This window comes from Neopelma chrysocephalum, unplaced genomic scaffold (assembly GCF_003984885.1).
Source record: "Neopelma chrysocephalum unplaced genomic scaffold, ASM398488v2 Primary Assembly neopelma1_94, whole genome shotgun sequence".
NCBI classification, from domain to species: domain Eukaryota; kingdom Metazoa; phylum Chordata; class Aves; order Passeriformes; family Pipridae; genus Neopelma; species Neopelma chrysocephalum.
The window spans coordinates 249,049-276,975 of record NW_020897756.1 but is presented as its reverse complement, the minus strand read 5'-3'; the positions used below and the strand labels follow the sequence as shown (position 1 = coordinate 276,975).

At 47.0% G+C, this 27,927-nt stretch overlaps 3 protein-coding genes across 3 annotated transcripts; 1 reads left to right on the top strand and 2 right to left on the bottom strand.

Moving 5' to 3' along the window:
* The first annotated feature begins 100 nt into the window (after positions 1-100).
* LOC113972614 (erythrocyte membrane protein band 4.2-like) lies at positions 101-9,180 on the top strand. The gene is made up of 13 exons (XM_027693904.1): positions 101-231; positions 887-1,072; positions 1,733-1,963; positions 2,564-2,682; positions 3,421-3,543; positions 3,953-4,130; positions 4,514-4,652; positions 5,021-5,124; positions 5,428-5,670; positions 6,523-6,843; positions 7,288-7,448; positions 7,864-7,997; positions 8,921-9,180. The coding sequence occupies exons 1-13, from the start codon at positions 222-224 to the stop codon at positions 9,069-9,071; spliced, it is 2,100 nt and encodes a 699-aa protein (XP_027549705.1). The 5' UTR covers positions 101-221; the 3' UTR covers positions 9,072-9,180.
* Positions 8,123-15,988, bottom strand: CCNDBP1 (cyclin D1 binding protein 1). Its single transcript, XM_027693905.1, has 11 exons — positions 15,854-15,988; positions 15,714-15,773; positions 14,952-15,031; positions 14,235-14,316; positions 13,705-13,801; positions 12,852-12,925; positions 12,470-12,546; positions 11,571-11,824; positions 11,141-11,201; positions 10,431-10,477; positions 8,123-10,048 (listed from the first exon to the last, which is right to left on the bottom strand). The coding sequence occupies exons 1-11, from the start codon at positions 15,918-15,920 to the stop codon at positions 9,940-9,942; spliced, it is 1,008 nt and encodes a 335-aa protein (XP_027549706.1). The 5' UTR covers positions 15,921-15,988; the 3' UTR covers positions 8,123-9,939.
* Positions 15,989-16,050: 62 nt separating this feature from the next.
* ZNFX1 (zinc finger NFX1-type containing 1) lies at positions 16,051-27,906 on the bottom strand. The gene is made up of 13 exons (XM_027693815.1): positions 27,641-27,906; positions 24,934-26,940; positions 24,019-24,150; positions 23,417-23,565; positions 23,093-23,236; positions 22,534-22,651; positions 22,034-22,287; positions 21,784-21,923; positions 21,308-21,462; positions 20,562-20,707; positions 20,081-20,191; positions 19,252-19,347; positions 16,051-18,580 (listed from the first exon to the last, which is right to left on the bottom strand). The coding sequence occupies exons 1-13, from the start codon at positions 27,693-27,695 to the stop codon at positions 16,142-16,144; spliced, it is 5,946 nt and encodes a 1,981-aa protein (XP_027549616.1). The 5' UTR covers positions 27,696-27,906; the 3' UTR covers positions 16,051-16,141.
* Positions 27,907-27,927: the final 21 nt, after the last annotated feature.

Below are 27,927 nucleotides of genomic sequence, written 5' to 3'. Positions count from 1 at the left end.
GGTGTCTTCAGTGTGGCCTGAGAGATAAAAGAGCCCTTGACATCTGCACACCAGGCCAGCAAGATAAGCTGGAAAGGTGGTCACATCACGTCCCACCCTGTATAAAGAAATCAAGCAAACAACTTTGCAAGAGGACAGTTTTTACAGACAGCTGGAGGAAGGAGCCGTTGCCCAGCAGAGCGAGCAGGAGCTGAAGACTTTCATGGTACAGGGAACCAGCCATGGGCCAAGGTAAGCAAAAATCACTTTGGTTAGTTCCAAGCATTTGCAAGCTATGTGTCAGGAAAAAAAAACAACTGTTCTTGCTCCAAGAGGCTTGTTCTTGTTCACAAGGCTTGTAGAAGAGCTGAGCTTACAGGGCAGGAGCCAAGACTGTGCTCTAAAGGCCAAGGGAGTTGGGTTTGCATGGCAGACTGCACAAAAAGGCACAGCAAACAAAAGCTGGTATCAGTGTCTAAGAGGAGCTTGAGAAGCAGCAAGAAGCAGCCAAGGCAGACAGGTGAGAGTCTGGAAGCAAAGGCAAGTGAGGTATCCTCAACAGAGGGAATGGAGGGCAGAGGTGGTGGGAGGGAAGCCAGACTACAAAACTGAAGCAGAGAGATGATGAAGTGTTTTAGCCACGGAGCAGGGAGAGGGTACAGGTTCCAAGCAACCTTGAAGAAAGTGACAGCAAAAAAGGCAGCTCAGTAGTCACTTGGCAGCAGAACAACCAAGCTCAGAGTGAAGGCTCCCACAGTTACTGGTCAGAAAGTCTCAAAGGCAGGGGGAGAACATCTGAGTGGAGAAAACACTTGGTCAGCTGTTTGTGTGTCTCAGAATGTGGCTCAGGGCCAGACTGCAGGCAGTTCACAGCCCCAGACTAATTCTGTATCTTCTCACACTACAGGTCTGAGCTTCAAAAAATGCGATTTCAAGGTCCCCATGAACAACAGTAACCACCACACAGAAGAAATCAGCACTGAAAGGCTGATTGTGAGGCGGGGGCAGCCATTCACCATCACTGTGAACTTCTCAGCTCCAGTACACAACTACCTGCAGCAGATGAAGAGGACCTTCCTCATTGCACAGACAGGTAACACCACTACCACACCTATCAGAGCTCCTGTCCACACTCCTGAAGAACAGAGCTGGTGGCAAAGCCATCTCCAGAGCTGGACAGAGGTGCACACATTTAGACATGAGGCAGTGAACTGTTTATCTAAGGCAAAGTAGAGTCTCCTGCTGCTGCAGGGTCACAACCAGATCCCTTTCCAGAAGAGACACTGCAGCACAATAACCAATATAGGTTTGCTACTCCATGATTTGAAAATACTCACAGGCTCTCTCCTGGCTTTTGGTTTAGGAATGTTCAAACTTAGGTAGCCTTAAGGAATGTTTTCTAGTGAGACCCCTGAGAAGGGCAGCAACATTCAGCCCCAGCCTGTTTTACCAAAACTTGAGCATTTGGCTGTGACTCTTGTTCTAAGACTGAATTCCAGGAGCAGCAGGTCTGCACCATTCTGGCAGTGAATACACTGGTTTCTACAAATCCATGAAATGCACATCTCACTTTCAAATGTGGAGGCCCGAGTGCAGTAGTAACCTTAGGAAGGTTCATTAAGGTGCTAAGGGGTTTAGACTCTCTCATGAGGAGAGCTGTGGCTCCTGGGATAGACAAGGTCCCTGCAGTCCGCACAGGTGAGGAATAAACACAATGTTTGGAATAAACACAACCAAATCTCTTTGGCTGCAGGATGGCATCCTTCCGAAGGAGATGAAATCCAGACTGAATTTCCCATCTCCAGCCTGGGAGATGAGAAGCAGTGGAGTGCAGCACTGGAAGAACAGGACCTGTGCTCCTGGACCCTCACTGTGAACACCCCTGCCAATGCTCCCATTGGCCAGTACACTCTGCTTCTACGTGCTTCCCAAACTTCCCACCACCTGGGAAAATTCACCCTTCTCTTTAACCCCTGGTGCCAAGGTATGTGGTCAGAAACACGCAGGCTGGGATCAGTCACTTCACAAAAACAGCTTTTGAGCTCTGGCACTTTGTCCCCATGGAGGCTGAGGCTGACCCACCCAGTGCTCCCTGCCACTCCTGCCCCGCTCCTCACAGCACCTGAGGAGAGAGGAAGGGGCTAAGAAAGCTCAAAGTTGCCTATCTCAGCACTTCTGTTCCATTGCTGGAATACTTCACTGCCAGAGCCCTGCCCTTCTGCTAAGGAAAAATGCTTGATGAAGTGTTTCCTATAGTAAAGATTTTAAGATGAGTCAAGATTGTAACTAGTCTGATTAAGGCCACTGTATCTGTTTTAGGATTAGAGAAGTTACCAGCCAGGAGAGTAGCAGAGCCAGCAAGTGCAACTGCCTCGGTCTGGAGGAACTTTTTGAACAAGGAACAGAGATTACAATGAAATTCTTTTTTCCTGTCTGATTCACAACCTGTGATATTTTTCAAGGCAGGATACCAGGGACTGCTGAAGTCCCTGGAGTGCAGTGGAGTCTGCTGATGTCAGAGAGATGCAAGTGCATCTGAGACCAGGAATGTTTTCTTCCTGATGCTTTTTTCCCTCTGATCTAGATGATGAGGTGTTCTTGCCCAATGAAGCACAGCGGCAGGAGTACATTTTAAACCAGGAGGGTGTCATCTACTGGGGGACTGAAAATGCAGCCGTAGCACAGCCCTGGGACTTCAGTCAGGTAAGCCAGAGGTCCAACATGTCTGTGCCCTCTCACAGCCACCAGCAGAGGAAGGGTACATATACCCTGTGTGTACAGGATGCTGACAGCCTTATCCATCTCTGTGCTGTGGCTCTGATGAAAGACCTCACTCTCTGCACTCACTGTCTTTGTCTAAACCTGTGCAGGAGAACAGGGACCTCTGCATGAAATCACATAACCCCCTATATGTCATTTTAGCTACCTTCTCAGGCTGTCCTATATAAAGATATGCATTGATCTATATCCGAGCTTTGTGTGCCTTCCTTTCCAAAACAGGTATAAAAGCATTTAACAGAACTTAGTAATACTCTCTCTGTATTACAGGTAAAGTGAGGACAAGCAGATCTTTCAATTTGCCCAAGGCCACCTGACACAGCCAGTGACTAGAGCAGGATTTTACTCCACTTTAGTGCCAGCAGATCACAAAAGTACTTCTGTGCCGACCTAGAGAGTGCTCCAGAAAAGCATCAATTTCCCTCCATTAGGGGATACAGCATCATGTTAATGCATTTCCACCTTCAATAAAGCTGGAGGTCCGTCTTCAGTATGTTGTGCTCCCCCTCCAAACCTCTGCCTGGAGCTCTCCTCCTCAGCCCACTTTCTATAAGACAATCAGCAGAGAGGGAGAAATAACCTGCACAGTTCCAAATCCTCATAGAGACTCAAGAGAACAAAAACTCAGGCCGGATTTCCTGAAATGATGTGTTCTTGTTTCAGTTTGAGCAGGGCATTGTTGACATCTGCTTCACACTGCTGTGTCTGGGTGAACTCCATCAAGGAGAGAAGGATCCCACCCAGCGCAGGAGCCCTGTCCACGTCTGCCGAGCAGTGGCTGCCATGGTAAGGAGAGCAGACAGCAGCTCTGGCACTAGCAGGGTGCATCTTCTCAATCCCAGGGTGCATCTTCTCAATCCCAGGGTGCATCTTCTCAACCCCAGCTCAGGGCAACCCACTGACCAAAGAGGAACCCTGCCCAGGGCTGTTCCAAACCCGACCTCCAACCTGTCCTGATATTCCCATAGCAAAGTAGTGCTGCAGGAGTTACTTAGCAGTGACTTTATTCACTTACTGAATAAATCTCAGAGGAGACTGCTGTGCTTGTTCTGCTCAGCCACGACCTTCATGCTTTGCACCAAAAAAGTCCTCTTGGTTTCATCTGCCTTGGGAGTAGCTTCATCAAACAGGATTGGGTTGACCTAGCAAATAGAGGCAATTCCTTAATACATCTTTCTCTCCTTCTTCCCCGCAGCTGAACTGCAATGAGCTTAAAGGAATCCTGACAGAGTGTGAGGCCGGGAAATACCGTAATGGGACACCCCCTTCCAAGTGGCTGGGAAGCAGCCCCATCCTCTGGCAGTGGATGGCATCGGAATTCCAGCCTGTCCGCTACGGGCACTGCTGGGTGTTTGCTGCAGTCATGTGTTCAGGTACCTCAAAGTGGTGCTTCAAAGACCTCCGTGTTGAGCAAAGCCTTATTTGGTCTGCAGGACCTGCAGCATATGCCTAAATTCCTGGATTAACACAGATCCCAGTAACACAACCTTTAATCTTTAGGTGAGAGGCAGATCCCCAGAGTTTCCTCTTCAACACTGAGCATCACTAGCTTTGAGATAAGAGTATCAGTACATCCATTCTCTGAAGGCACCTGTGAGATCTTATTTCCTGAAGGGGCAACGACTCTTGCAAAGCCCAGACAGCAGGCCTGTGCCATTCCTAACAGTCCTAGCACCAAAAAGGGCTCTACACCCATCAGCAGAGGCACCCTTAGGGCAGGATGCACAACTGATTCACGGCTCTCTCTTCTGCACAGTTCTGAGGTGCCTGGGAATCCCTACCAGGGTGGTCACTGGCTTTACGTGGGCTCACAACACTAAGAGCAGCCTGAGTGTGGATGAGTATTATGATGAAGATGGGACACTGCTCACACAGGACAAGCGTGCTCGTGTCTGGTAAGGAAACATGGCAGGGCCCAAGCAAGAATTTGAGACAATACCTGGATGTAGGAAGTGATGGGGGGGGGAAACAAAGAGGTGAAAGAGCTGCAGGGAGGTGGATAGGAGACAGCTCAGCTGAGATCCTGTCCTTGATAAATTGGGCAACCCAAACTGAAGAGTGCTTTATTACTAGGGCCCACAAAGGAAGAATGATAGCCCAGTCCAGCCAGAGAAACTCCACTTGTATCAAAAAACGTGGTCTCTGCTCTCCTCAACATGCACTGAACTCTTTCAAAGGAGCATTGACCGGCTGTGATTTGGCTAAAAATTTACTGTACCTCAGGGCTCAGTCCCTTGGTATAAGCTCGTGATGTCTCTTGCAGGACCTTCCACGTTTGGAATGAATGCTGGATGGCTCGGGCTGATTTGCCACCCCAGTACAGCGGGTGGCAGGCACTGGATGCCACCTGCCAGGAAAAAAGTGAAGGTAAGATATCAGAGATGGGCTTGAGAAAGGGGGGAGCAGGGAGCAAATAAAGCAGTTCAGTGTTCCTCCCTTGCCCAACTTCCAGTGGAAAGATGCAATAGGACAGGGACTCACTCTGTTGACTTTAGGTCCAAAATCATTATTTATCTGTTTGGTTTATGCAGCTTATGTAGCTTTAAGAGCTCTATCACAGCACTGTCTTCCTGAACTAGATACTTCACTAATCCCAGTACAGGTCTAAACTAGGGATGGCTTTAGCTGGTAAAGCATCTGAATCTTAACTAGGCCACATTTTCTCCTCAGGTCGATCCTTCTGTGGGCCAGCCCCTGTCCACGCCATCAAGGAAGGGGACACAGAAGTCGATTATGATGTTTGCTACTTCTTTGCCGCCATCAATGCCAAGTGTCAGGTCTGGATACAAAAAGCAGATGACACCCTTAAGCCAGCTTTTGGTGGCACGAAATACATTGGTAACAACATCAGCACCAAAAGTGTTGGCAGTGAACGCTGTGAGGACATCACACACAACTACAAGTATCCTGAAGGTATGGGGTTGGCCAGTGGCTGAGCACCTTCCTTGGCAGTGTTACAAATGAAGAGGAAAAGGCTAGAGAGCAGAGCCAAACCAAAACACCAGGGTCATCCACTTCTCACAACTTCCCCTTCTTCAATGGCATGAGAACACCCAACTCTGTCTACAGAACCAAAGCCTAAATTTCATCTGCTTAATTGCATTAGCCAGGTCTGGGGATGGCTGGGTGTCTCTTTACCAGGCACTTCCACATCTGGAAAAACTTTTCTGGTTTCTGTTGCCTCTACACTCTGTACCTTCACCTCCCATTACCTCTGTGATAGATAGATAGATAGATAGATAGATAGATAGGTAGGTAGATAGGTAGATAGACTGACCTGTATCAGACTCCAGCTTTCTGAAAAGGACTGTTATGCTCTCAAATATTGCCTAAATCTCTCCCTCAAAAAGTAGCTTCAGAATGTGAGTGCTGTTTCCCTGACCCAACCCTGCCATCTCATCTTAGGCTGTGGCATGTTGTCACCTTGGCTGCAATCCATCACATGAGAACACAGCTCTGCCTCAGCTACAGCAATAGTTAAAGAGGCCACTGCCTCCTTTATTGTGACAGATGTTAGCACCAAGATGCTTTAAAAACTATGACAGCTCTTCCCAGGTAGAATCTGTCAGGTACATCCAATGAATATCCTGTCGGCTGAAATTCTTGAATTGCTCCAACCAGAAGCTCAAAAGGATATCTCTCTATGCTCTTAGAAACAGTTATCTACAGTAGTGCCAGGATAAATCAATGCCATTCTCCTGCACTTGCTGCTTCACACTGTTAAACTGGAAAGGATACTAAAATATATGTTCCTTTTTGTGACAGGCTCTCTCAAGGAAAAAGGAGTACTTGACAAAGCCTACAGAAGTATAAAGAAACTTGAGACAACCACCAGCAGCAGCTCAACACAGTTTAGCTCCATTCCTATTGCCCTTGAAGAGCCAGTTAACCTTTCCCTCCACCTCCAGTCGAGTAGTTCTCTGCAACCAGGACAAGATATTCCACTTTCCATTGAAATGTCTAACCACAGTGGTGGAGAAAAGGCTACTCAGCTGGTAGTTGGGGTCCAGTCTCTACATTATAATGGTGTGCCCATTACCCAGCTTTGGAAGGAAGAGTTTAATTTTAACCTCCAAAGCAATGAAGGTAAGGACTCTGCTGAGTGCACGGCTAGAAAAGTGTATCTAGTTCTCACTTCAGAAAAAATGCTCTTAGCCATAAGTTTGCGAAAGGTTGTCTGAGTAGTTGATTGTAAGTGATTGCCCAGAGGTTGTGGAGTCTCCCTCATTGGAGATATTCAAGGACCATCTGGACACAGTCCTGTGCCACATGCTCTGGGATGACCTTGCTGGGGCAGGGAGGTTTGACCACATGATTCACTTCCAACCTTACCCATTCTGTGATTCTGTGAAATACACCACTTTGGCAACATCACCTTAGAGATTTTCAACCTGTGAATCCAGTTGGGATCACTGAAGCATTTAAATGCTGCAGCTTTCAGTACAATATTGGGCACTAAACACTCAGAGGTGTCACGCAGGCAAAGACCAGACTCTACTCATCACCTGTTATTTCACCACTCTATTCCAGTCCACCACCTGAAGATCCTTGTGCCTTACTCATGGTGTGGAAAAGAGCTGGGGGAGACCCACCTGCTCAGGCTGACTGCTGTGCTGAGAGATGAGGCCTCCTGCTACATCTACCTGGCACAGGAAGAGATCAGCGTTTCTGACCCCCTTCTCACTATTGAGGTTAGACTGGGCTGCCATTCTATTACTGCTGTAGGGAGAAAACAGCTTTCACAGTCACAGGCAGCAAAACAACTCTGCTGGTTCAGTGGCTCTCCTCGTGCCATATTCTTTCAAAGCACTGGGATATCAATTTGGGAAAGGTGAGTTGGGCCAGTGTTGTACACAGTGCTCCCACTCCTGCCTTTTCTCTGTGTGTGCACGAGGAAATCCTGATAACTCCTAACTCACTGACTACTCTGGAAATCAGAGGCTGCAGAAGGAAACCAGAGCAGAAGAAACAAACCTGGATTTTGCCTCTTCTGCCAAGTGGCAGCTCAGGCTGAGACCTCTGACACCAAAAATTATACATCTCCCTTTAATCACAGGAGAATCTTTTTCCTTCTCTCAGTTTCAGCTCATTTCCTTCTTTCAACAGCTTCCAAAAACCATGGTACAGTATCAGCCAAGCACGGCAAGGATCAGCCTCCTGAACCCTTTCCCCAGACCCCTGGAGCAGTGTGTGGTAGCAGTTGCAGGGCGAGGGCTCATTTACAGACAGAGGAAGTACAGGTAAGTGCAAACTGATGGATCTGAGAACAGCAAATGGAAAAAGAGACACAACACAAGCTAGAGAAACCCTTGCACAGCAAAGGCTGTCCCCAAAACCAGGCAACAACATGGCAGGAAGATACTGCTTTAGCATGAAAGCCCCAGGCATTCTGTCATTTATTTACATACAATACAGAAGATTTTCACACTCAAAAGGAGAAGCTAACAGAACTTCCCACAAATGTGTAATGCATAAGTTGAGGCCAATATGGCATCTGTGAAAGCTTCCACCCCAAAGGCCTAGACAACAAAAGGAAAAGCCTCCTGCCAACAAAAGGATAACAGGAGAAATACCACAAGACTTAGTCAGAAACTCACATTAAATAAGACAAGTTAGAGGTCATTGAAATGAGCCATGAAGTTCAGAAATTATTTGCTGTTGAGAAATCAATTACTTTTTAGTGAGCCACTTGAACATCCTTAAGTGGATTAAAACTGTACTGTTTGTGACATAGCTCTCCACCCATTACCCACTGTAAGCAATAAAGACAGTCCCTGGGTACAATTCTAGTGGTGTCTTCCCCTTCCCAGCTGAAGAACCAGGCAAATGTGACTTAGCCAACAGTTATCCAAAAAGGTATGCTCTCCTGCACAGGACAAACACCCCACATTTATCTGAAGAAGCTGCATTAGGACAAAGTCACCTTAGATGGCTCCATGGGGAGTTTCAACTTTCCTGTCCTATCTCCTGCCCAAACTACTGTCAGATGACAATTCCATTGTGGTAGTTTAGATAATTGCTAGCTTTCTTCTATTTCTTTTTTTCCTTTCTTTTCTTTTTACTTTTGGCACCACACTCCTGTCTAGCAAATGTATCTCCTAGGCCCAGGGAACCAGAAATACAGAGAGGTGTGATTCCTGTATAATCCCTTCTCACCTTTCAGGTTGGGATCTGTGCAAGCTAAAAGCACTCAAGAACTGCAAATCCCATTCACCCCCATCCGAGCAGGGCCCAGGAGACTCACTGCACAACTGACCTGCCCTCAACTCCAGAACCTGAAGAGCTACAGAACTACTGACATTGCAGCTGCCTGAGGCCCAGCTTGGAACAGATCCTGTTCCACACCAAAAGAGTGGTCATGATCTGTGCCTTGATCTTAGGCAAGTACAGATGTTAACAGTTTAATAAAAGTTAAGTTTAAAACCATGTCTGATTTTGATTATTTGTATAAATTCAGCTCTCTCCCATCTGGCACTGTGTCCACTCTCCCGTTTCAGAAGTTGAACCTTACTGTGACAAAGGTGGGCTGAAGGCTCAAGCAGACATTTCTCACCACACACATGTGCTGAACCCACCACTGCTGAGGCATTTTCCCCCCCTGTGAAAACAAAAGGATATCCTGGAACTTTAAAGTGATGATACATGTAGCAATTCTCTAGAGATATACCCTTCTCCCCCTACGGATCCTTGATATTAATAAAGTAGTAAACAGTATTTTCTGCTGCTTTCTGAGGAAATGAATAATAGAAAGCTGTTCAGTGCTCTCTAAGGTTAAACAGTAAACAGCAACAGTGCAGCACATTTTATAATGGTTCATTGGGCTGCTTGCAAAAGAAGCAAGACCCTTTCCTTCTGTATATATCCTCTGTCACCTGAAGACAGATAAAGCAACTAATGCAAATCTAACAACATTTTATTGTTCTTTGAACCCCACAGTAGTTGTAATGTCTGAAGAATGGGGCAGGTTAAGATGCAGCACTGCATCATCCCAAGAATCCAAGTAAAATGACAACTTCTGCAATGGCAAAGAGCAACTTCCTGGAAAAGTTTTTCCAAGTGGCAGCAAGGTTCTCCCCTAGAAACATTGTTCTCCTCATTCTCCGAGCAGCTGAAGAACAGCAAGATTCACTGGGAAAGCACATGCCAGAGCCAGTGGCAGCAACACACGTAGGCACAGGAGAGCTAAAGTTGACCCTGTGTGAAGTCCTTGATTTTGTTCATGTTGTGATCTACTGCACCATTTAGGAACTGCACCCAGCCTTCCTCTGATGGTGGACACACATGGCTTGTCCTGCAAAAGTGGAGGAAACTCATTAGGAAAGCCTCCTGGGTGTCTCACACCTGTGCATCCAGGGAACACAGGGGTACTGTGAAGTGCTGAATAACCACAGCATTAAACAGGGCTGCTATAGCTCCAGAGGGCTTTGAGCAAGGAAGAACCCACATCCATGTAGATAGTCCCAAACCTTAACACACGTGTGTCTTCAGTGGGAACTGCTTTCATCCCTACCACTCTTTTCTTAGTCCCATCCCTCTGGGACCAGACAACATCATAAATACTCCAAAATGCCAGCATTTACTGTCTAGAAATGAGTCATATTTGACACGAGGTAGAAAGGTCTGAGCTTTCATAGCAGGGAACGCACGCTCATAAAACAGTAGCTCATACTCACTTTGCAATCTCTAAGACTTTCTTTAACACTGAGGCCAACTTAGCAGCCTAGAAGGAAACAAAAGGGAAATGAAGTGAGCCAAATGTGAGGAAAAACAGGGTCTCAGCAGAATTGGAAAGGAAAGAGAAATGTGGGAATGCTCAAGAGCCAAAAATGAGTAAAACTGCCACCAATTCTGATGCAGAATGGAGTTATCTATCACTGCCAAGCTGGAAGTGTCTCCCACCCTACTGCTGGCTGGGACAGGTAAAAATAAAGACATGTATGGTTCTTAAAGCATACATTAAAATGCCTTCTTTAAAAAAAGACAAGCCTATTAGAAATTGGTGATTGATATTAAGATATGAAGTTACAAGTGACTGACTTTAATGCAATTTGACATTAAGTAATACTTTCTTTTTTATTGCAAAAAATCAAGCCACTGGCCAAAGGCATGAAACCAGTTTTGCCACTGGACATCTCTATGAATTATAGCTCAGAGCTAAAGCTCCAAGTGGTCATGCCCTTCCCAGAAGAGGTAAAGATGAGGAAAGTATTTCCACCTGAAGGAAGCTAAGTGTGCAAGAACCAAGGGCACTCTTCAACCCTAAGAAATCTTTACTGAGACAGTCACTAACACCCACCTCTCCCTGACAGTCACATAACCCCTCCAATTTGATTTCTCCCCATTCTCTACAGCCCAGTCCCACACACAGGCTGCAGATACTCACATTAAGTCGCACAGCCAGAGGGTTCACAGGTGGGTACATGCTCAGTGCCAACTCATCAACACTAGGATAGAAAAGAGGGGAACAATAGAAGAAAGGTCCTGCCAGCACAACTCATGGATCCTGGTCAAAGCCCACACCCAGCCCTGAATGTAAGTCAGGAACAGCAGTGCATGACAAGGAGATGTCAGTCATACCCATGGGTTGTGCCCCTCTCACCACAGCGTGAGATGTGGCCACAGCTCCACCCCAAATTGCAATGTCTGTTCCCCTCCTCACCTGCACAACTCTCAACAGCTTATACCATAACAGTCTCCCCACCACCTGCTCACAGCTCCAATACCATAAATGCAGTCCTAATCCATTCTCTAGACCTCAAGAAAGACCAGGGCTGCTCCAGAGTAAAAAGCAGCACAGGGAGAGACCTGCTTACCTTGGACTGATCTCATTAGCAATGTCTGCAAGGTCATCCAGCTGAGCAATCTGCTCTGGAGAATCAGCTTTGCCATAGGCCTTCACTGCACCCAGGACCTTCTTCAGGCAAGCTTTGGAAGCCTTCATTAACCCCATGCAGGAGCTCAGCAGCTGCCGGTCAGCTTCTGACCAATACGTGTCTCTGTTGCCCCGAAAGCCCAGCTCTTCATCCTCCATGATGTCACCATAGGGATCCTGCCCTTCCACCAGTGCCTGAGAACACAGAGGCACTGAAAACCCAGAGCCTGACATCAACTCCAGCAGTACCCGGCAGGAAAGGGAGAACATCATCTAGACATCGTGCAAATAATTAATGGGGGAAATCTCAGCTGGTTAATCCCAGAACTGGATTAAGATAAACTAATCCCCCACTCTAATTCAACAGTGCAAACAGCAAGAACCTGGTAAATACTGCCATTCCTACATCTCCCTAAACTTCCTCCCACAATCTCCCATGTGCCCCAGTTCAGGACATGGCTTTATGGATACCTTATATTAAATAAACCCAGTTTGAGATTAAAAACTCATTAAAATCCACGCAAAAAACAATAACCTAGGTCATATCAGAATAAATTTAAATCAAAGCCTGTATATAAAACAATCCCTGCATTCCACCACTGAACCACCACAGAGGGTGGTGAGGCACTGGAACAGGGCAGTGGTCACGGCCCCAAACTTGCCAGAGCTCAGGCATTGTTTGGACAATGCTCTCAGGCACATGGTGGGATTGTTGGGGTTGCCCTGTGCAGAGACGGGAGCTGGACTCGACGATCCTTGTGTGTCCCTTCCAACTCAGGATATTCTGTGAGTCTACAATCCACCCCTGCAGGTTCCTCTGAGGCTCAGGGGCTTCCTTACATGTTCCATCTCCTCCACAGCATCCTTGACCACACCTAGACACGCAGTCAGAGCTGATGCAACTGCTGCCTGGTTATCTGTAAAAGAAAAAGAATGAAAACTGTGTCACCCCAGTGTTTCAAATCAGTTTGCAACAACCTTCATCTAGTTTTGCCATCATTAGATCTTGAGATTGCAGGATCATACTTCTTGCAGAGCTCAGAGCTGCACTGTTGTCGTGCAAAGAATCTGGCCTGGCTTCCAAGCTTATACATTTCAAAACCAGTCGGGTTTTGGAGAATGAGTGAGCCTTCACTGTGCCACCTAGAATACCTTTGCAAAGGCTATTGGTATTCCAAGACAACACATCCTAGTTCTGTTGTTCTGCATTTACAACACTCACCTCGTGGCAGGTTGGACACTTGCTCACACGCCTCCCACACACCTCCAGTGGATATAAGCTGTTCCTGAGACAAGCTGAAACAGAACAAAAGCCCCCAAAGTTAGACTCAAGAACACCACTGTGCTTTTATCAACCTCACTTTTTATTAACACCACTTCATTAACACCACATTTTATAAACACCACTGTTTTTTTACTTTCTGCACCGAGGATGGTGCACATCAGTAGAAGTTCTGCTGGAAAGATGTTGGCTAAGTACAAGGTCAGCTCCTTTGCTGATAGGAGGCACTGGCAAGACAGGCAGAAGTGAGGGCCAGCCCACCCTTACCCTTGGAGATGCTTTTACCCTGAGGTTCTTTCACTGGGCCCTGTCTGTGCTCCATCCCAGCTGTGCACCAGCTTTGTCTGTACCCAGTCTCGCCCTTGATTCTGAGCTGGATCCTGACCCACTGATTTGACCCTCCTGCCTTGACCTCAGACCCAACTCACTGTAATGGACAATCCCTGGATGGTGTCTGATGCTGGTCATTCTCCCTGGACCTGACCCTAATCTCTACTTACTGGCCTGACTTTCCAGCTTGAAATCATCCCGATGGGCTTGTCTGATGATCTGACTCTCAAATGAATCTCACCACCCTCACCAGCACTGCCCTGCTCTCTCAGATCTTGGGGAACTGAACCTTTGCTGAAGAGGCCACTGCCCCTTCCTGATTCCAACTCTGCTTCTGTCTCCCCTCCTTCCCTTAGGAAGCAGTCTGCACTTGCTGCTTCTTAACAAGTATACTTGTAATTTTTTCTTCCTTTTTTTCCAAAAAATTATCATAAAATCATAGAACCACGTGATTAAAAATCACCTCTCCGCTGGAGCATTGAGAATTGTGTCTGTGAGCTGGATCATCCCTTCCACTACTTCAGTGGTAGCATCTCGTACCATCTTCCGGAGAGTAGTACCTGGGTGAGATTGAGAAAGTTGCCACAGTCAGCACTGACAGAGAGCAACTGCTGAGATGAACACAAAGATGAACACACAGACTGCTCTGTTTGTGTGGATACACTGTATAAATGAAGTTACAGGTATTTGGAAGGAAGCAAGATGCTTCCCAGTTCCAAAAGGACTCTGGACAATAATTTCAACACTTCATAAATACCAACACTCAATCAACTATAAAACTTCCTACATTATCATTCTTCCACAGATGGAAATCTGCAGGAGTAGACAGACAAGTAGTTCACTCATAAACACGGTCAAAGTCTACAGAACAGCTGATAATGGGATAACCTGCTAATGAAAGTTTGCTTTCCTGTGGATGCCAGATCTCATACTGGGCTCTGAAATACTGGGTTTCTTTATACAGGGGTGGCTGCCTTGCTGTCACTATCTCACCTTGGCCCTTGGGGAGCCAGTAGTACACTGTGGCAACTGCAAGAATGGCATTTTGGACATCTTCACTCAGCTTCCGGCAATCCTGAAAATGGAGATGCAAAAGGATCACCTTCGGATCATCATGAGTAGCACAGAGCTGCAGCATATTTAGAAAGTCTCACAAGCAATCATGGGCTTTCAGACTGCTTTGAGAAAAGGGAAACATAATAATGGTCGTCCTGTTTGAGAAACAAATCCAACACAAGAAGAAAATACAAATAAACAAGCTGTATGCATAATAACATGACAGGGTAACAAAACATGCCCTAGTGTGGTGGTCACACACCAGAGAGGAAGAAGTAGCTTAGATCATTATTCTGGAGATTTTTTATTCCTGTCCTCCAAACAGAGGTGTGATAAATTTCTCTCAATTAACAGCAAAAATATTTCATATTCTTTGTTGGATCTAAGGTCTGTATTCTCCAATATTCCGTTTCTATCAGCAACTAGCTGCAACTGCTAAAGAATGTAAGAACACTTCTAGTAAGTATGTCTCCTTAGCTTACAGAAATTAGTTCTCTGGGCAGCTCTTGGATTGTGTTAATGCACTCTATAATACACAGCCCATGGTGACATCCCTTGTTTGCACTGGACCAAATTGTTTTAATCAAGTGAACCAAGAGACACCCGAACCTTCATCCACAGGGGCAATTTCAGTCTGTGGAGGCTTTCACTCACCTCTGCAGAAGGTAGTGGAGGCCTTGAGAATGCCAGACTCAGCTTTGTAGCTTCCTGTGACGTTACTTGGAATGTCTGACCTAGAAAAAAATCCAGTGGGAGCAAAAGAGAAAGTAACTTGGGTAAAAGATAAAAGAACAGAGCGGCTTGATGAGCAACATCTCTGATGCTACTACTTGATTACCATTACTTGCTTATCATTATTTCCTTCCAAGCCATACAAATACATACACTAAATCCCACTCCAAAGCAGAATTCCATGGTTCCATGCATGTAGCTTGTTTCCTATCCCTGCTTTTTTTCATATGGCTGGCAGTGATATCAACAACCCCAGTCTGCATCTCGGTCCATGACCCCTTCACCAGGATGTGCTGGGAGGCTTTAACAGGGACCAAAGGCTCTATAAATCTTGTGTACCAACGGTTCAATATCGGCTGCTGCTTTGCCAGGTGACCACTGTTAGGGTGGTCAGGCACTGGAATAGGTTGCCCAAGGAGGTGGTGGAGTCACCATCGCTGGAGGCGTTTGAGAGGCGCCCGGATCTGGCGCTGAGCGATGTGGTTTAGGGGTTACAGAGGCAGCGCTGGATTGACGGCTGGACTCGATGATCTTAAAGGTCCATTCCAACCCTGATGATCCTACGATTCCACGAGCGGAAGGTACGTGCCAAGCGCCGGCTGGAGACCCGCGGGGGACGGGAGCCCTGCCCCGCAGCGGCCCCGGCACACCCCAAAGCCCGGTCCATCCCCTCCCCGCCCGTACCTAGCGCGTCCCAGAAGCGCGGCGGCTCGAACGGCTCTCGGCCCTCGCCCGGCTCTCCCTCTGTAACGGCACAGACACAGCTCAGCCCGCGGGGAGCCCGGCTCGGCTCGGCCCGCACCCCGCCCGGCCCCGACCCGCACCTCGCACCCGCGCCAGCACCGCCCGCAGCGCCCCGCGCACGTCCCGCAGCGGCTCCCGCGCCTCCATCGCCGCGGGAGCGGCCCCGCAGCGCCCCGCGCGTCACGTCCGCTCCCGGCAGCGGCTGCACCGGCACCGACCCGCCCCTCCCGCGGCCCCGCCCCGGCCCCAACAGACAAGGACCGACCCAGGTTGCATCGAAGCAGTTTATTAGTGAGGGAGGAAGCGCGGAGGCAGCGGGGTGTGCCGGGGTGTGCGTGGCTGTGATAGGAACGGGGGCTCACGCCCCTCTACATCAGCCGGCGGAGTTCCTCGAAGTTGAGCATGTTGTTGGCTACGTCGGACCAGGCTGCGTGGGTCGCCCCGTCCATCTCAGAGGCCAGCCTGTTGCTGCTGTCCAGGGCGTGGTTTGTGCCCCCGATGACTTCATGGCACTCAGGGCACTTACTCTTCTCCATTGCCCCCCCACACTCCGTAATCACGTAGATATGTCCATTTTTGCACTTGAACCAGTGGCCACGGGGACAGCCAACAGCTTTGACAATCTCCACCCGCTCAGCTTCAGAAATCCCCAGGCCTGACACAGGCAAGGCACTGCTGATGTTCTTCATGTGAGCCTTCACTGCAGCCTCATCCTTCTCTGTGAATTTCTTTGTCCCTTCCAGGATCTCACGTGCACTGGCGATCTTTGCCGCCAGCACTGGGGAGATCGTCCTGCTTGGAAGGTTGCACCTTGCCAAGAGGTTCAGCAAATAAGTCAGTCTCTGGATCTCAGACTGCAGGTCAGAGAGCTCCTGTTCTGTAAAACTGATGCGTTGCTTATCCAGCCACGACTGGACTTCACCGAGGCGCATTCTCACCCCTTGCTTCTCGCTCTCAGCAATTTTGCTCATAGAAGCTGTTAGGTCTGCTATACGTTCGTAGAAGTTAAGCTGGTTCTCAATTAATCCAACTCTCTTTGTGGACAGATCAGAAGCTTCCAGCATACCTTTCAGCATAAGGTACTTCTCCGCTAGATTACTCTTCAGAACAGCACTCCTTGCCAGTGCAGCCTTCAGTCTTTGTCTGCTAGACTCAATTTCCTGTACTGAGCCATGAATTTTCTGTTTCACCCGTTCTATCTCATCCACCCGCCTTTTCACCCTGGTGCCATATCTCAGATTCTTTCTGATGGGTTTTTGACACAAAGGGCATACCTTCAGCTTGACCGCATCATCATCTTCATCCATATAATGGTCAAGGCCTTGGGACTCAAAGATATGGCCGCAGTCTTCGAGCTGTACAAATCGAGCATCTGGGTCGTCCTCAAAGCCAAAAAAGATCTGAGTGAGTTCCTCGTGGTCACAAACAAGGCACTTCTTTGGGCAGGGCTCTCCACAAAATCCAGCACAGCGATGACCACAGCGCAGCAGCTTAGGACATGGCACATTGCAGCGAGGCCTGTTGCACGGCTCAAAGCAAAGGTTGGTACACTGGTAGTGCTGGCACTGCCACTCACATGGCTCAGCACAAGGAACACAGTTTTCACCACATTTCTTGTTACACTTACTGTGAACACAGTAGTTCTCACATTTCAGCTGACAGGGAGGGCATTCTGTAGTACAGGGCTCCTGACACTGGTGAGAGCAGACCAAGATGCGCTTGCATGTCTTGTTACATGCCTTATGAAATCTTCCTCCAAAGCAAGTGTCACAGGAACCTGAACATGCATGACCACATGCCAGTGTGACAGAACACTTAGCAGAACATTTCACAGCCATCTCAGGTTGCCTCTCTTCCCTCTTAGCGATCCAGCATTCAACTGGCTGCTTGTGGCCACATTTCAGTGTGGCTGTGACCCGCTCAGGACACTGGTTCGTGCATTCCTGCCCACAGAAATTGCTGCATTTGTGTCCACAGTTCAACATTTTCTGGCAATCTTCTTGGCATATAAATTCACTCTCTGGAGTAGAGCAGGGCACCATCTGCCTGTGGCCACACTTAGAAATAGTTTTCTTTACCTTCACGAGACATCGCCCACAGGGCACATAACACAGCTGTGGACAGCGGTGCCCATCTGCACAAAGCACCTTTTGACAAGGCTTCAGACACCGGAACTCTTTGTGGTCCATGTCATAGGGGTGACATGCCCTTGTGCAAACATGTCCACAATTCAATCTAAACTCACAGGGACGATTACAGCCTCCTTCTGGGACTTGGCTGAAGTCTGCAGCTGTAGATACCAGTGTCTTGGTTTCGGGGTGGTTTTGACAGCAAAGCATCAGTGAGTGGCCAATGTGACCCTTCTCCCGAAGGGTGTGAATGATCTTGCTCCAGAGAGGAACCTTGCCAAGCATTCTCATGTTTCCAATACAATACAGCCCTTTCTTAGCTCTGGATAATGCTACACATACCCGATTAGGAATCTGCAAGAACCCAATTCTCTCCTCTTTGTTGCTCCGCACCAGTGACAGCAAAATAATATCATTCTCCTCCCCCTGGTATTTATCTACTACATGAACCTTTACACCTTTAAAGATCTTTGCTGGCATGAGCTTACGCAGACAGAAAAGCTGTCCAGTGTAAGTAGTGAGAATGGTGATCTGAGAAGGTTGATAATCCTGGTACAAGAAGTATTTGCACAGTTCCACTACAAACTGGGCCTCGTGTGGGTTCTGGTGGCTTTTCCCTTCCTGGATCTCTTGCTCAGGAAAGTCATGTTCCACAAAGAAAAGGTTAGATGAGACGCCCTGAAACAAGAGAAAGGATGTCAAAGAGAATTCTAGCTTCTGTCCCCCTAGGCTGTTTCCAGATGGAACCACAAGATTCTCCAGAACAGCTTCTTATAGGAGAAATGGGGTAAAATTTGTGGTCTCCTAAGTTGTTGTGTGTTTTAGGTGGTATTTTTGTTGTTTGTTGGGTTTTTGTTTGGTTGGATTTTGGAGTGGGGTTTATTTGGCTTTTTAATATGTTTAACTAAATAATTTATTGTGCATGTTAGACAATAAGTGATTAGTTTATATTTGTAAGCTGAATACATCCTGTTTGCACATGTTGTTTATTGGTAAAATGGCCAGAGAACCCAAGGAAGGAGGGTTCCAATAATCAAGTCACCTATTTTACGTTGCAGTTTCACATATTGTGCATATGTAGCTTTCAATCTCCTACAATTCTTTTGTTCACTCTTTTTCTTTTAAAGTTGTCAGTACTGGATCCATTTCCAGCATCCACCATCACTAATCCCAGAAGAACTACAAATTCCTTACCTGATTCTATATCACACATTTCCTTGATTTGGATATAAATTTCAATAAGTGAATTTGAGCAAAGAATTGGAAATCCTTGGGCACTGTATTTTACATAAACTCCTTTAGCCTGTAGCAGGGGACAAAAGCAATTGCTTGGATTTCTGAAAACTCACTTTTATGTTCTCATATTTCAGGACAGAGGGATGGTTCTCCAGCTCCTGGTATATATGAGGACTGATGAGTTGGGCAATTTCAGGACGCATGCGGTGCTGAAACACAAAGCAGCTTTATCAGTCTTGAGGAAGGAGCACCATATTTCACTGGCAATATTCTGTTGTTCCACTGCATAGACTGTGGCTGAATACAACACAAGGATGACTTTGCAGTAACAGGCAAGAAGGGAGCACTTCCCAGTCCCTGCTCTCCCCTACCCCATTGCTGATACCACCATCGCCTTCAGGAGCAGCAGTAGCAGAACATTTCAAGACAATCACTTGGTAAGGTTGTTGTACAAGAGTGCTGCTTTCAGGCCAAATCTAAGAACACTTATTATAGATAACAAAAGCCAGCACTTCACCCTAACCACTACTAGGTTAATACTTCTAGGTAGTTTTAATACAGGACTGATGGTGGTAGAATTAACTTCTCCAGGCCCCAACAAGGATGATTATAGAAATTTGGCTATAAATATCAGGAAGCAGCCTGAAAAGAATTGTGCTGTCACTCTCCAAAGTTCTGGAGGTTTCAGATGCCACAATAAGCCATTCTCTTTGCACCAAAACATATGGAAACTACAATGCTGTGGACAACATGAACAATTGGAAATATACTGGAACACTGGTTGTGGCAGTTTGACAGCTCCTACCATTCTTCTCAGAAATTAAATAGTACATTCTTTTCTTTTAGGCTTCTCTTAGAACAGAAATATAAACTTAAGTGTATTACAAACTTAAAACGACATAAATGCAAATGCAATGGAGTTTTTTTACAGCTCTTCCTTACTTGGTATTTCAGACAGACAAAGGGGAAATCCACTTTGATCAGCCGTTCAAAGAGAGAGATTTCCAGATTGAAGTTCTTGGCCAGGTCATATACATTTGCACTAGGCTGCAACTGAAAGAGAAGGGATAGGAGGTCCATCTTTAAGCACTTTTCCTATGTGTTAGTACAATTTTTTTACTTATCTCATTTTCTGTCATTGGTCCCCCACTGGTGGGGGGGGGAATCCAGAAACTGGATTCTTGCAGAAGTGCTAAATATCAAAGTTAGATACAGTCACAATTGAAGCACATATAAACTTGTATCAGTTATACTAAAAGACCAATCCCACAGGAGCTCTACTCCAAAACTACAGGAGACAGGACCTGTGATATCTGTGGAAACTGGGGAGCAACAAGTCTTGGCAACCTTTCCCACATGGTGTTTGGTTAAAAGGTTGTAGTTCATTTGCACAGCAGTTAGAGGCATTAGTCATGAAAGTTACCTGCTGGTGATCTCCAATGAGGATGAGGTGCTGGCAAGCTTTACTCAGAGTAGTAATGGTATGAGCCTCAAGCACCTCTGCTGCCTCTTCTACAATGACAATTCGTGGCTCTATTTTTTGCAAGATCTGTCGGTATTTGGCAGCACCTAAGCAAAGACAAACAGTAGTAGAATATAATTATATGCAAGAGTTTTCAGGGAGGGGAATAGGCTGCGTCCCAGAAAAGACTGGATTCTTCCCAAGATTCCTCATTTTCAGGACTCAGCTTTTTAAATTCTAAAACAGCACCACACCAGGGATGGCTTTGATACGAAGTGAAGGCAGGTGGGGATCAGTCCTATGCCTGCCTTGACCCTTTTTCAGTGCTTTCTTCAGACATAAGATACACTCAATGCATTGATCTACACACATAAATAAACCTTAAATTGTCTCTCCAAAGGGACATACTACAATGACCTTAACACTATCATCACCAGAGGGTGCTGTGGGGATAGCAGTGCAGATATTAGCTGTGCCTTACTCAGGGACAAGTGGTGCATTTCTATTAGAATAATGCTGCTTGAGATGAGGGGAGTGCAAGAGTGCACAGAAACTGCTCATGCCACTAACTGACAACTCTCACAACAGCCACATTTGCAAAGGCCTAACGCATCTGACCCAGGCAGTGAAGCAGCACATGATACTAATCTTTTGGCAACATTACTGGAAGCAGTGCAATACTGGTTTGCTTCCCAACTGCTGTGCACCTGTAGTTGTCATCCCCACGATTTTGGCGCCCTTGAGAATGCAGAGATCTTCCTGAAGCTTCAGTTCTTTCAGCCTTTCTGCTGCCGCCTGAAACTGCAGTTCATAGTGCAGAATACTCTGTCGAATGTAACGCTGGTAAGTCTGCAGCCAAAGCCTGAGAAGAAAGAGCCATTATCACACAGAGCAAGGAAAACAGGATGGAGATCCAGAACTTCTGAGTGGATGCAGTTCAAAACTTCCCCCATGTCTTTTGGGCAACAGGTTATTACTATCTGTACTTAGTCCTGAACACGCACACACATGCAGAGGGGATGACATCACTGCCCATGCAGTACAGGGAAAGTAAGAACAAGCATGTTCAGACAAGGAGCTGAACAGATGTGGACAGAAACATTGTGGCTTGACAGAGAGTTTGCAAACTGGAATGATCCTAGGAAACACTTGCCTGACAGACCCTGCAAAATAGCTTTGTCACCTGTAAAGCCTCCAGCGGGAGTTCAGGTCAAGTTGCCACAGATCCTGAATAGCCTTGGCCTCTGACTCTGCCATTGCATTCTGTTTACGTAGCTCAGCCTTCATCTTCTGTTTAATTTTCCTCCTCTGGCCAGCAGTCATCTGCAGAAAAAAATAAGCAGTTACAGCACAAAGATTCTTCTGTATTAGCCTCCCCATGTTATTCTTTACACAGTCAAGCAGAGCCAGAACATGCTAACGCAGGCAGTTACCTCCCACTGCATGGTCTCCTGTAGTGGTTGAGGTGTTCCTTCTTCCTGGTCCTCCAGCTTCATAGCCAACATCACACTGGCTAGTCTGTGAACAGCTCTGTGATCTTCCTCCTCCCTCCTCCTCCGAGGCTTTGCTGCCTTCTCATCCTCAATCATTCTCTCAGCTTCAATCAGATCAGCCATCTCTGGGATCTCCAAAAGCTCCTCCTCTTCTGCTGCACCTTCCCACTCCTCCTCTCTCTCCTGCTGACCATCTGTGAGAATCACCAGTCACATGCAGTAAGCCACAGCCACTCTAGCAGAGTCACAGTGCAGCAGTCACTATGTGGAAATTAGGGTTAATCTTCTTTCCACTCCCTTACAGTAACAAATTGTTCTGTGCCTGTTAAGGAGCAGTGTCTCTTTTCTGGCACACATGCATTGCTTAGGAAAACACACCTGTAGAGAGGATGGGGGTGGGGTGGGTGTCTTTTTGGTGTTTAGTTTGTTTTGGTTTTTACCTGGATTTTCAGCCCATATATTCTCTTCAGCATTCTGGGTAAAGACAGATACACCAAGGCCCAGCCACTCCAGAATCACTGAGTGCTGTGAACCACTGTAGTAAAACTCCTTGTCATCCTAATATAAGGAAAGTCAAGTCAGCCAGGCCTATTGCACTTCAGAGTCTTAGGATGATGCCAAAGCAGCACCTTGCAGCAGGCAACTAGGACAAGTAGCCCTGAGAGACCCTTCAAAGGCCAAGCAGCCCCAGATCTCCAGAAAAAGCACCCCTTCTCCCCTTCAGTTTAAGCGACTTTCACATAGACACTTGTATTTGTATGCTGATAAAGATCACTTAGAATCTCTGCTGTTTAAAGGAGAAAAATTCAAAGCCCCTGCTTGCCCTGCCTGGTCTAGACTACTGTCATTTGGCACAGCTTGCTATTCACTCCCTCACTTTCCTAGTGAGCCAAGTGAAGCTAAAAGGATGAGTGCTTGGGGAACCTCAGACTCATTAGCAGAAAGGACAGGAAGCATACACTAGGACTGCTTGACTCAGAAGAAAGGGACCTCTCTTACCAGACCCTTCCTCAGACTGTCCCAGTGCTGGGGCTCAATGAAGCGCACCAGGAAGCGCTCATGCAGAACTCCGTAGGTTGTGCATTCCAGCTGCTCTGCTGCTTCTTGGAGTTCCTGCTCAGCCCGTGCCATCTCACTGGTTATCTGAGCAGAAGAAAGAGAAGGGAGGCAGCATCAAGTTCAGAAACAGCAGGACAAGGAACTGACAGAAGAATTGAGAGACCGACTTCAGCGCAAGGTGGGTGAAAGCCCAGGTGAGCAGGAGGTTTAGTTATCTCCTCCAGTGCAACCCAGCCCATCATCTCCAGTGAGCCCTGCACGTACATTCGCGTGGGCTCTGTGGAGGTGCCCTGGCAAGTCGTATCTGAAGTCACGGTGCTTCCTCAGCTCCTTCAAGGTGAATTGCTGCAGGATCTCACTGCTACTCCTGCCCCCAACACGCACTATCCCACCTGTTTGGAATGAGTATATTCCTGTGAATGAAAGAGAAATATTAGTACTTAAAAGGGCAAGCTCTGTTTCCTGCAGCAGCACAAGAGACAGAGAAAACACCTCCTGACTGCAAATGCTACAATGGATTGGTCCGAGTGGTTTTTTACTTTGTATCAATGAGGTCATGAAAAAACTCAATGATCACAAAAAAATAACCAAAGCAAACAGGCAGGTTATCGTGCCATAAGATGGACAGACTAAGAGCTGTAGCATAATTTCCAATTATAGGTTCTAATAGCAGGTTGCCCAGAGAAGCTGTGGATGCCCCATCCCTCAAGGTGTTCAAGGCCAGGCTGGTTGGAACTTGGAGCAACCTGATCTAATGGACCTGCCCATGGCAGGAGGATTGGAACTAGATGATCTTTAAGGTCCTTCCAACCCAAGCCACTCTATGATTCTACCCGACCCTCCATCCTATTTGCAGGTACTCTTACCTTCTAAGAACTGATCCAGTGCGTGATTAGTGTAGCAGACTATAAGGATGGGACTCTTCTGGAAGGTTCTTTGCCACACAGCCTCATTAGTCAAAAGAGCCTGAACGATCTTCAAACCCACGTAAGTCTTCCCTGCAGAACAAGTTCAGAATCAGAAAAGGGTAATCTACCCCTTGAAACACAGAAATCATCAAAAATAGATACAAGACTCCCTTCTAGGCTGCCAATCTGGTCTGTACCAAGAGGAATGACCTCAGGAGTAACTAGCTTACAAAATGTAAAGAAAGCAGCATGACACTGACTTTCCAGTCTGTAGCTGAGCAAGGCTGTAGCTGCAAGAGTGTTGTCTTTTGGATAATACACCAGATCTGAACACGGGGTTTTCTCTACCACTGCATCCCCCAGCCCGCTCTAAAAACGGCTTCATACATGACATTTGGCTGCACATGAAACATCCACACGCTAGTGGAATGCAAGCACTGGTGCTTGTCGAATTCAGGTACCATTTAAAAGAATTACAGGTAATCTTGTAATACTTTATTCACATATGGGTTCATGGCTGAACACCCCCAATGCTCTAACATGCTGTGAAGAAAAATAGAGGGCTGCACAGCAAGAGGTACCATGTTCTCAAAGGGGATTGAAAATTTTTTTCACCCCATTACACAGGCAGAACCAACAGTGCAATTGGGGTCTACTTGCATCCAGATGGGCAATGAGCAAGATCAGATATAGTATTTGAGGATATTACCTGTCTCCACAGCTCACACTAACTGGGCCACTCAAATATTGATTAGGCACAGGACTAAAGCTTTGGAGACAGTACAGATGGCTTTCTCTGAAGTTAATCTTCCTAAATGGAGGAATCAAGGAGAATGCCTTAAATTACAGAGACTTTAAGCAAATATTTCTCACCAGTCCCAGGAGGTCCTTGAATAATAGCCAGCTCCTTGGTGAGTGCAAGATTCAACGCCTGCATCTGAGAATCATCTAATCTCAAGGCTTCCATTGAAAGCCACTGCTTGGGATCTAGAATGTGGACACTTTTCAAACTATTAGGGCACATCTCTTTATCTGATGTCTCCACCAAGGGTGCCAAGTTGTAGGCAGTATCCGCTGTCAGGTATGCTGGTTTCTTCACCTGTGCATCACATTCCACAATGTACTTCTGGAATGGGACATCTTCTTCCTGCATTTCCTGCAACCCTTCTAACACATGCCGATAGGCCTCGAAGTAGGCAGTTGTTTCTACCATGAGGAAGGAGTCTGAGGGCTGAATCTCTGCCAGCAGTGCCTGGCTCTGTGCATCAAAACAGAGCTCCACAATCCCATTGGCAAGTTCTGCAGCATCACGGTTAGAAATAGTAGCAAAAAGGAATGTTTCAAAGCGATCTTTGGACATGCAGACCAGGGATCCATATAGCAATCGTTTAGAATTCTGCCACTGTACAAACTTCAATGGTTTTATGTCAAACTGGGCCTTGTACACAATACCAGTCGAGGCACAACGTGGGGCAATAATGTGTGTGTCAAAATAGATCCTGATATCATCAAATTTTTTGTGTCTCAAACGTCTGTCCTCAAAGCTGTGCAAAAGCTCCAGGATACCTTCCCTTAAAGGCCTTACAAAGTCTTCTCTCAAAAGCCGAAAATGGGTGTCAAGATAAATGCTGGTGCTCTCGTATCTTCCAGAAACAATATTGGGACGTAGGAAGGGTTTCTCTTTACCATGTACCTCATTATGCGTTGGATAAATGGCTATGGTACGATAGTTTTCTTCTTGACCATCAATCTGAGGCTGCATAAAGGTACAGTTATCAGCCCTCAGTGTGCCTTCACGTTTCTTCTCCTGCAGATGCTGCATGAGCATCTGGACTTTATTGAGGTTCTTCTCTGTCTCTTCGGTGATGTCCACACCAGAAGCTCTCAAGGCATTTATGGATGCTGGCAAGACTGTCAAGAGAATGGAGACTTTCTGCACAGAGCTGGCTGGGAAAATACTGATCAGGTCCTGAAGAAGCGAAATGATGTTGCTAATATGCACAGGGTACTCGCGCTGTACAAAAGGAAGTGCTTCTGTTACCATGTCAGACACATACTGTGGCAGACAGACCTTGAGAAAGTTGGACTCCTTCACCACTCCAAGAAGCTGTTGGATACTCTGTCTATCCATTCGGGAACTGCATGCTTTTCGAAGCACCTGGCAAATGAGCTGAAGGAAACTGGGTTTCATGGCTGTTTGGGAAAGAAGTTCCTTCAAACCCGAATGGGAAGCAAGCGTGATGACAACTTCCGAGGGGTCTTTCTCAAGGAGACTTTCCAGGAACTTATAGCCAATTCTTTTGGCTTGCCGAGGCTGCCCACTGAGGTGGGCACCACCTGGGGTAGCATTCTGGGAGAGATGAGGATTCTCACGAGGTTGCATCCTCCTTCTGCTACCTTCATTTTCCCATGCATTCCTCAGCCCTCTAGCTCCTTCCTGAGCTTGTCCACCTTGATACCTCTTTCCTCTGCCTTCATTTTCTTGCTCATTCCAAGGTCCCCTGGCCCTCTCATGTGCTTGTCCGTCTTGATACCTCCTTCCCCTGCCATGACTTTCGTGCTCATTCCAGGGTCCTCTGGTCTTCTCATGTGCTTGTCCAAGTTGATATCTCTTTCTCCTTCCCTCATTCTCCTGTCTAGTCCCAAATCCTGTGGCTTCACTGTTGGCCTGTTTACCTTGGATTCTTATTTTGATTGGATCCTTGTTTGATTGAGGAACCCTTGAAGTCCAAACACCAAATCTCTCCTCTCTTTGCCCACAAAGAGGATTATAATTACTGTCTTGGGAGCTTTCCCCTAACTGAGCTGCCTGGCCTGCTACATTATTTGTTCTGTCTCTGCCTATTCTTATAAAGCCAGTGTTCCCATCAAATGCACGCCCTTAAAAAAAGAAAAAAAAAGACACTGCTTAATTATCAATCAACCACATCAACCTGCCTCCCAACACAGATGCACGAGCATATTGACCTGAGAGTCAGCATACTTTGAACATTTAACATAAAGTTAAAAAGCTACTATTATATTTGCACACAGACTTTCAAATTGTTGTCTCCTTTGTACCCTTTTTTCTAACTGCTAAAGACAGTGCCGTGCATAGAGTTCACTTGAGCTATGAAGACACTAAGAAACAAAACTGTTTTGAGAGAACTGAAAGCAGAATTAAGAAGGGTCTAAGATGAAGATTCCTGCACAGGACAGCATTTCCTCAGGAGTTAGTTATCACTGAAATAATGACAGAGGAAGCTGACTTGAACTGACTGTATATAGTACATTTAAAACATGGAGCTTCCAGACAAAGTCCAGCTTCTGGGAGCAGTGGGAAGCACAGCCCATAGATCCTTCGCCAGGCTCCCCAAAGAATGCTCAGGGAAGCACCGAACGGTAACAGAAACAATTAGCAAGAGGTTGCCACAACACATCGCCACATCACTTCCCCAAACGGGCTCCAGAGGCGAACAAGGAAATGCTGAAATTTAGCATTTAGAAGACTTAGAAATTTGGAAGATTTCGCCGAACGCAGGAGGGGAGCAGCGGATCCCCCTGTACCAGCACCACCCCTCCTGCCCTGAGCGACCCTCACCTGTCGCCCCACCTTGGGGCCGCCGAGGTGAAGGCTCCTGCCCAGGACCCTCCATCGCCCGGCCCAGGGACCGCTCGGGGGTCCGCTCCAGCTCTCCGAGCCCAAGGCAGTGGGGCCGTGGCGCTCCTGCCCCCCGCACACGGGCAGTGCTGTGCTGCGCTCCCCGACCAGCCCGGGAACTGCCCCGACGCCCAGGGAGCTTCCCTTCCCAGCTCCCCGCAAAGTTTCACTTTCCAGTTCCCCGCAAGTCCCGCCCCGCTCCCGGCCTCGCCGGGCAGAGCCCCCGC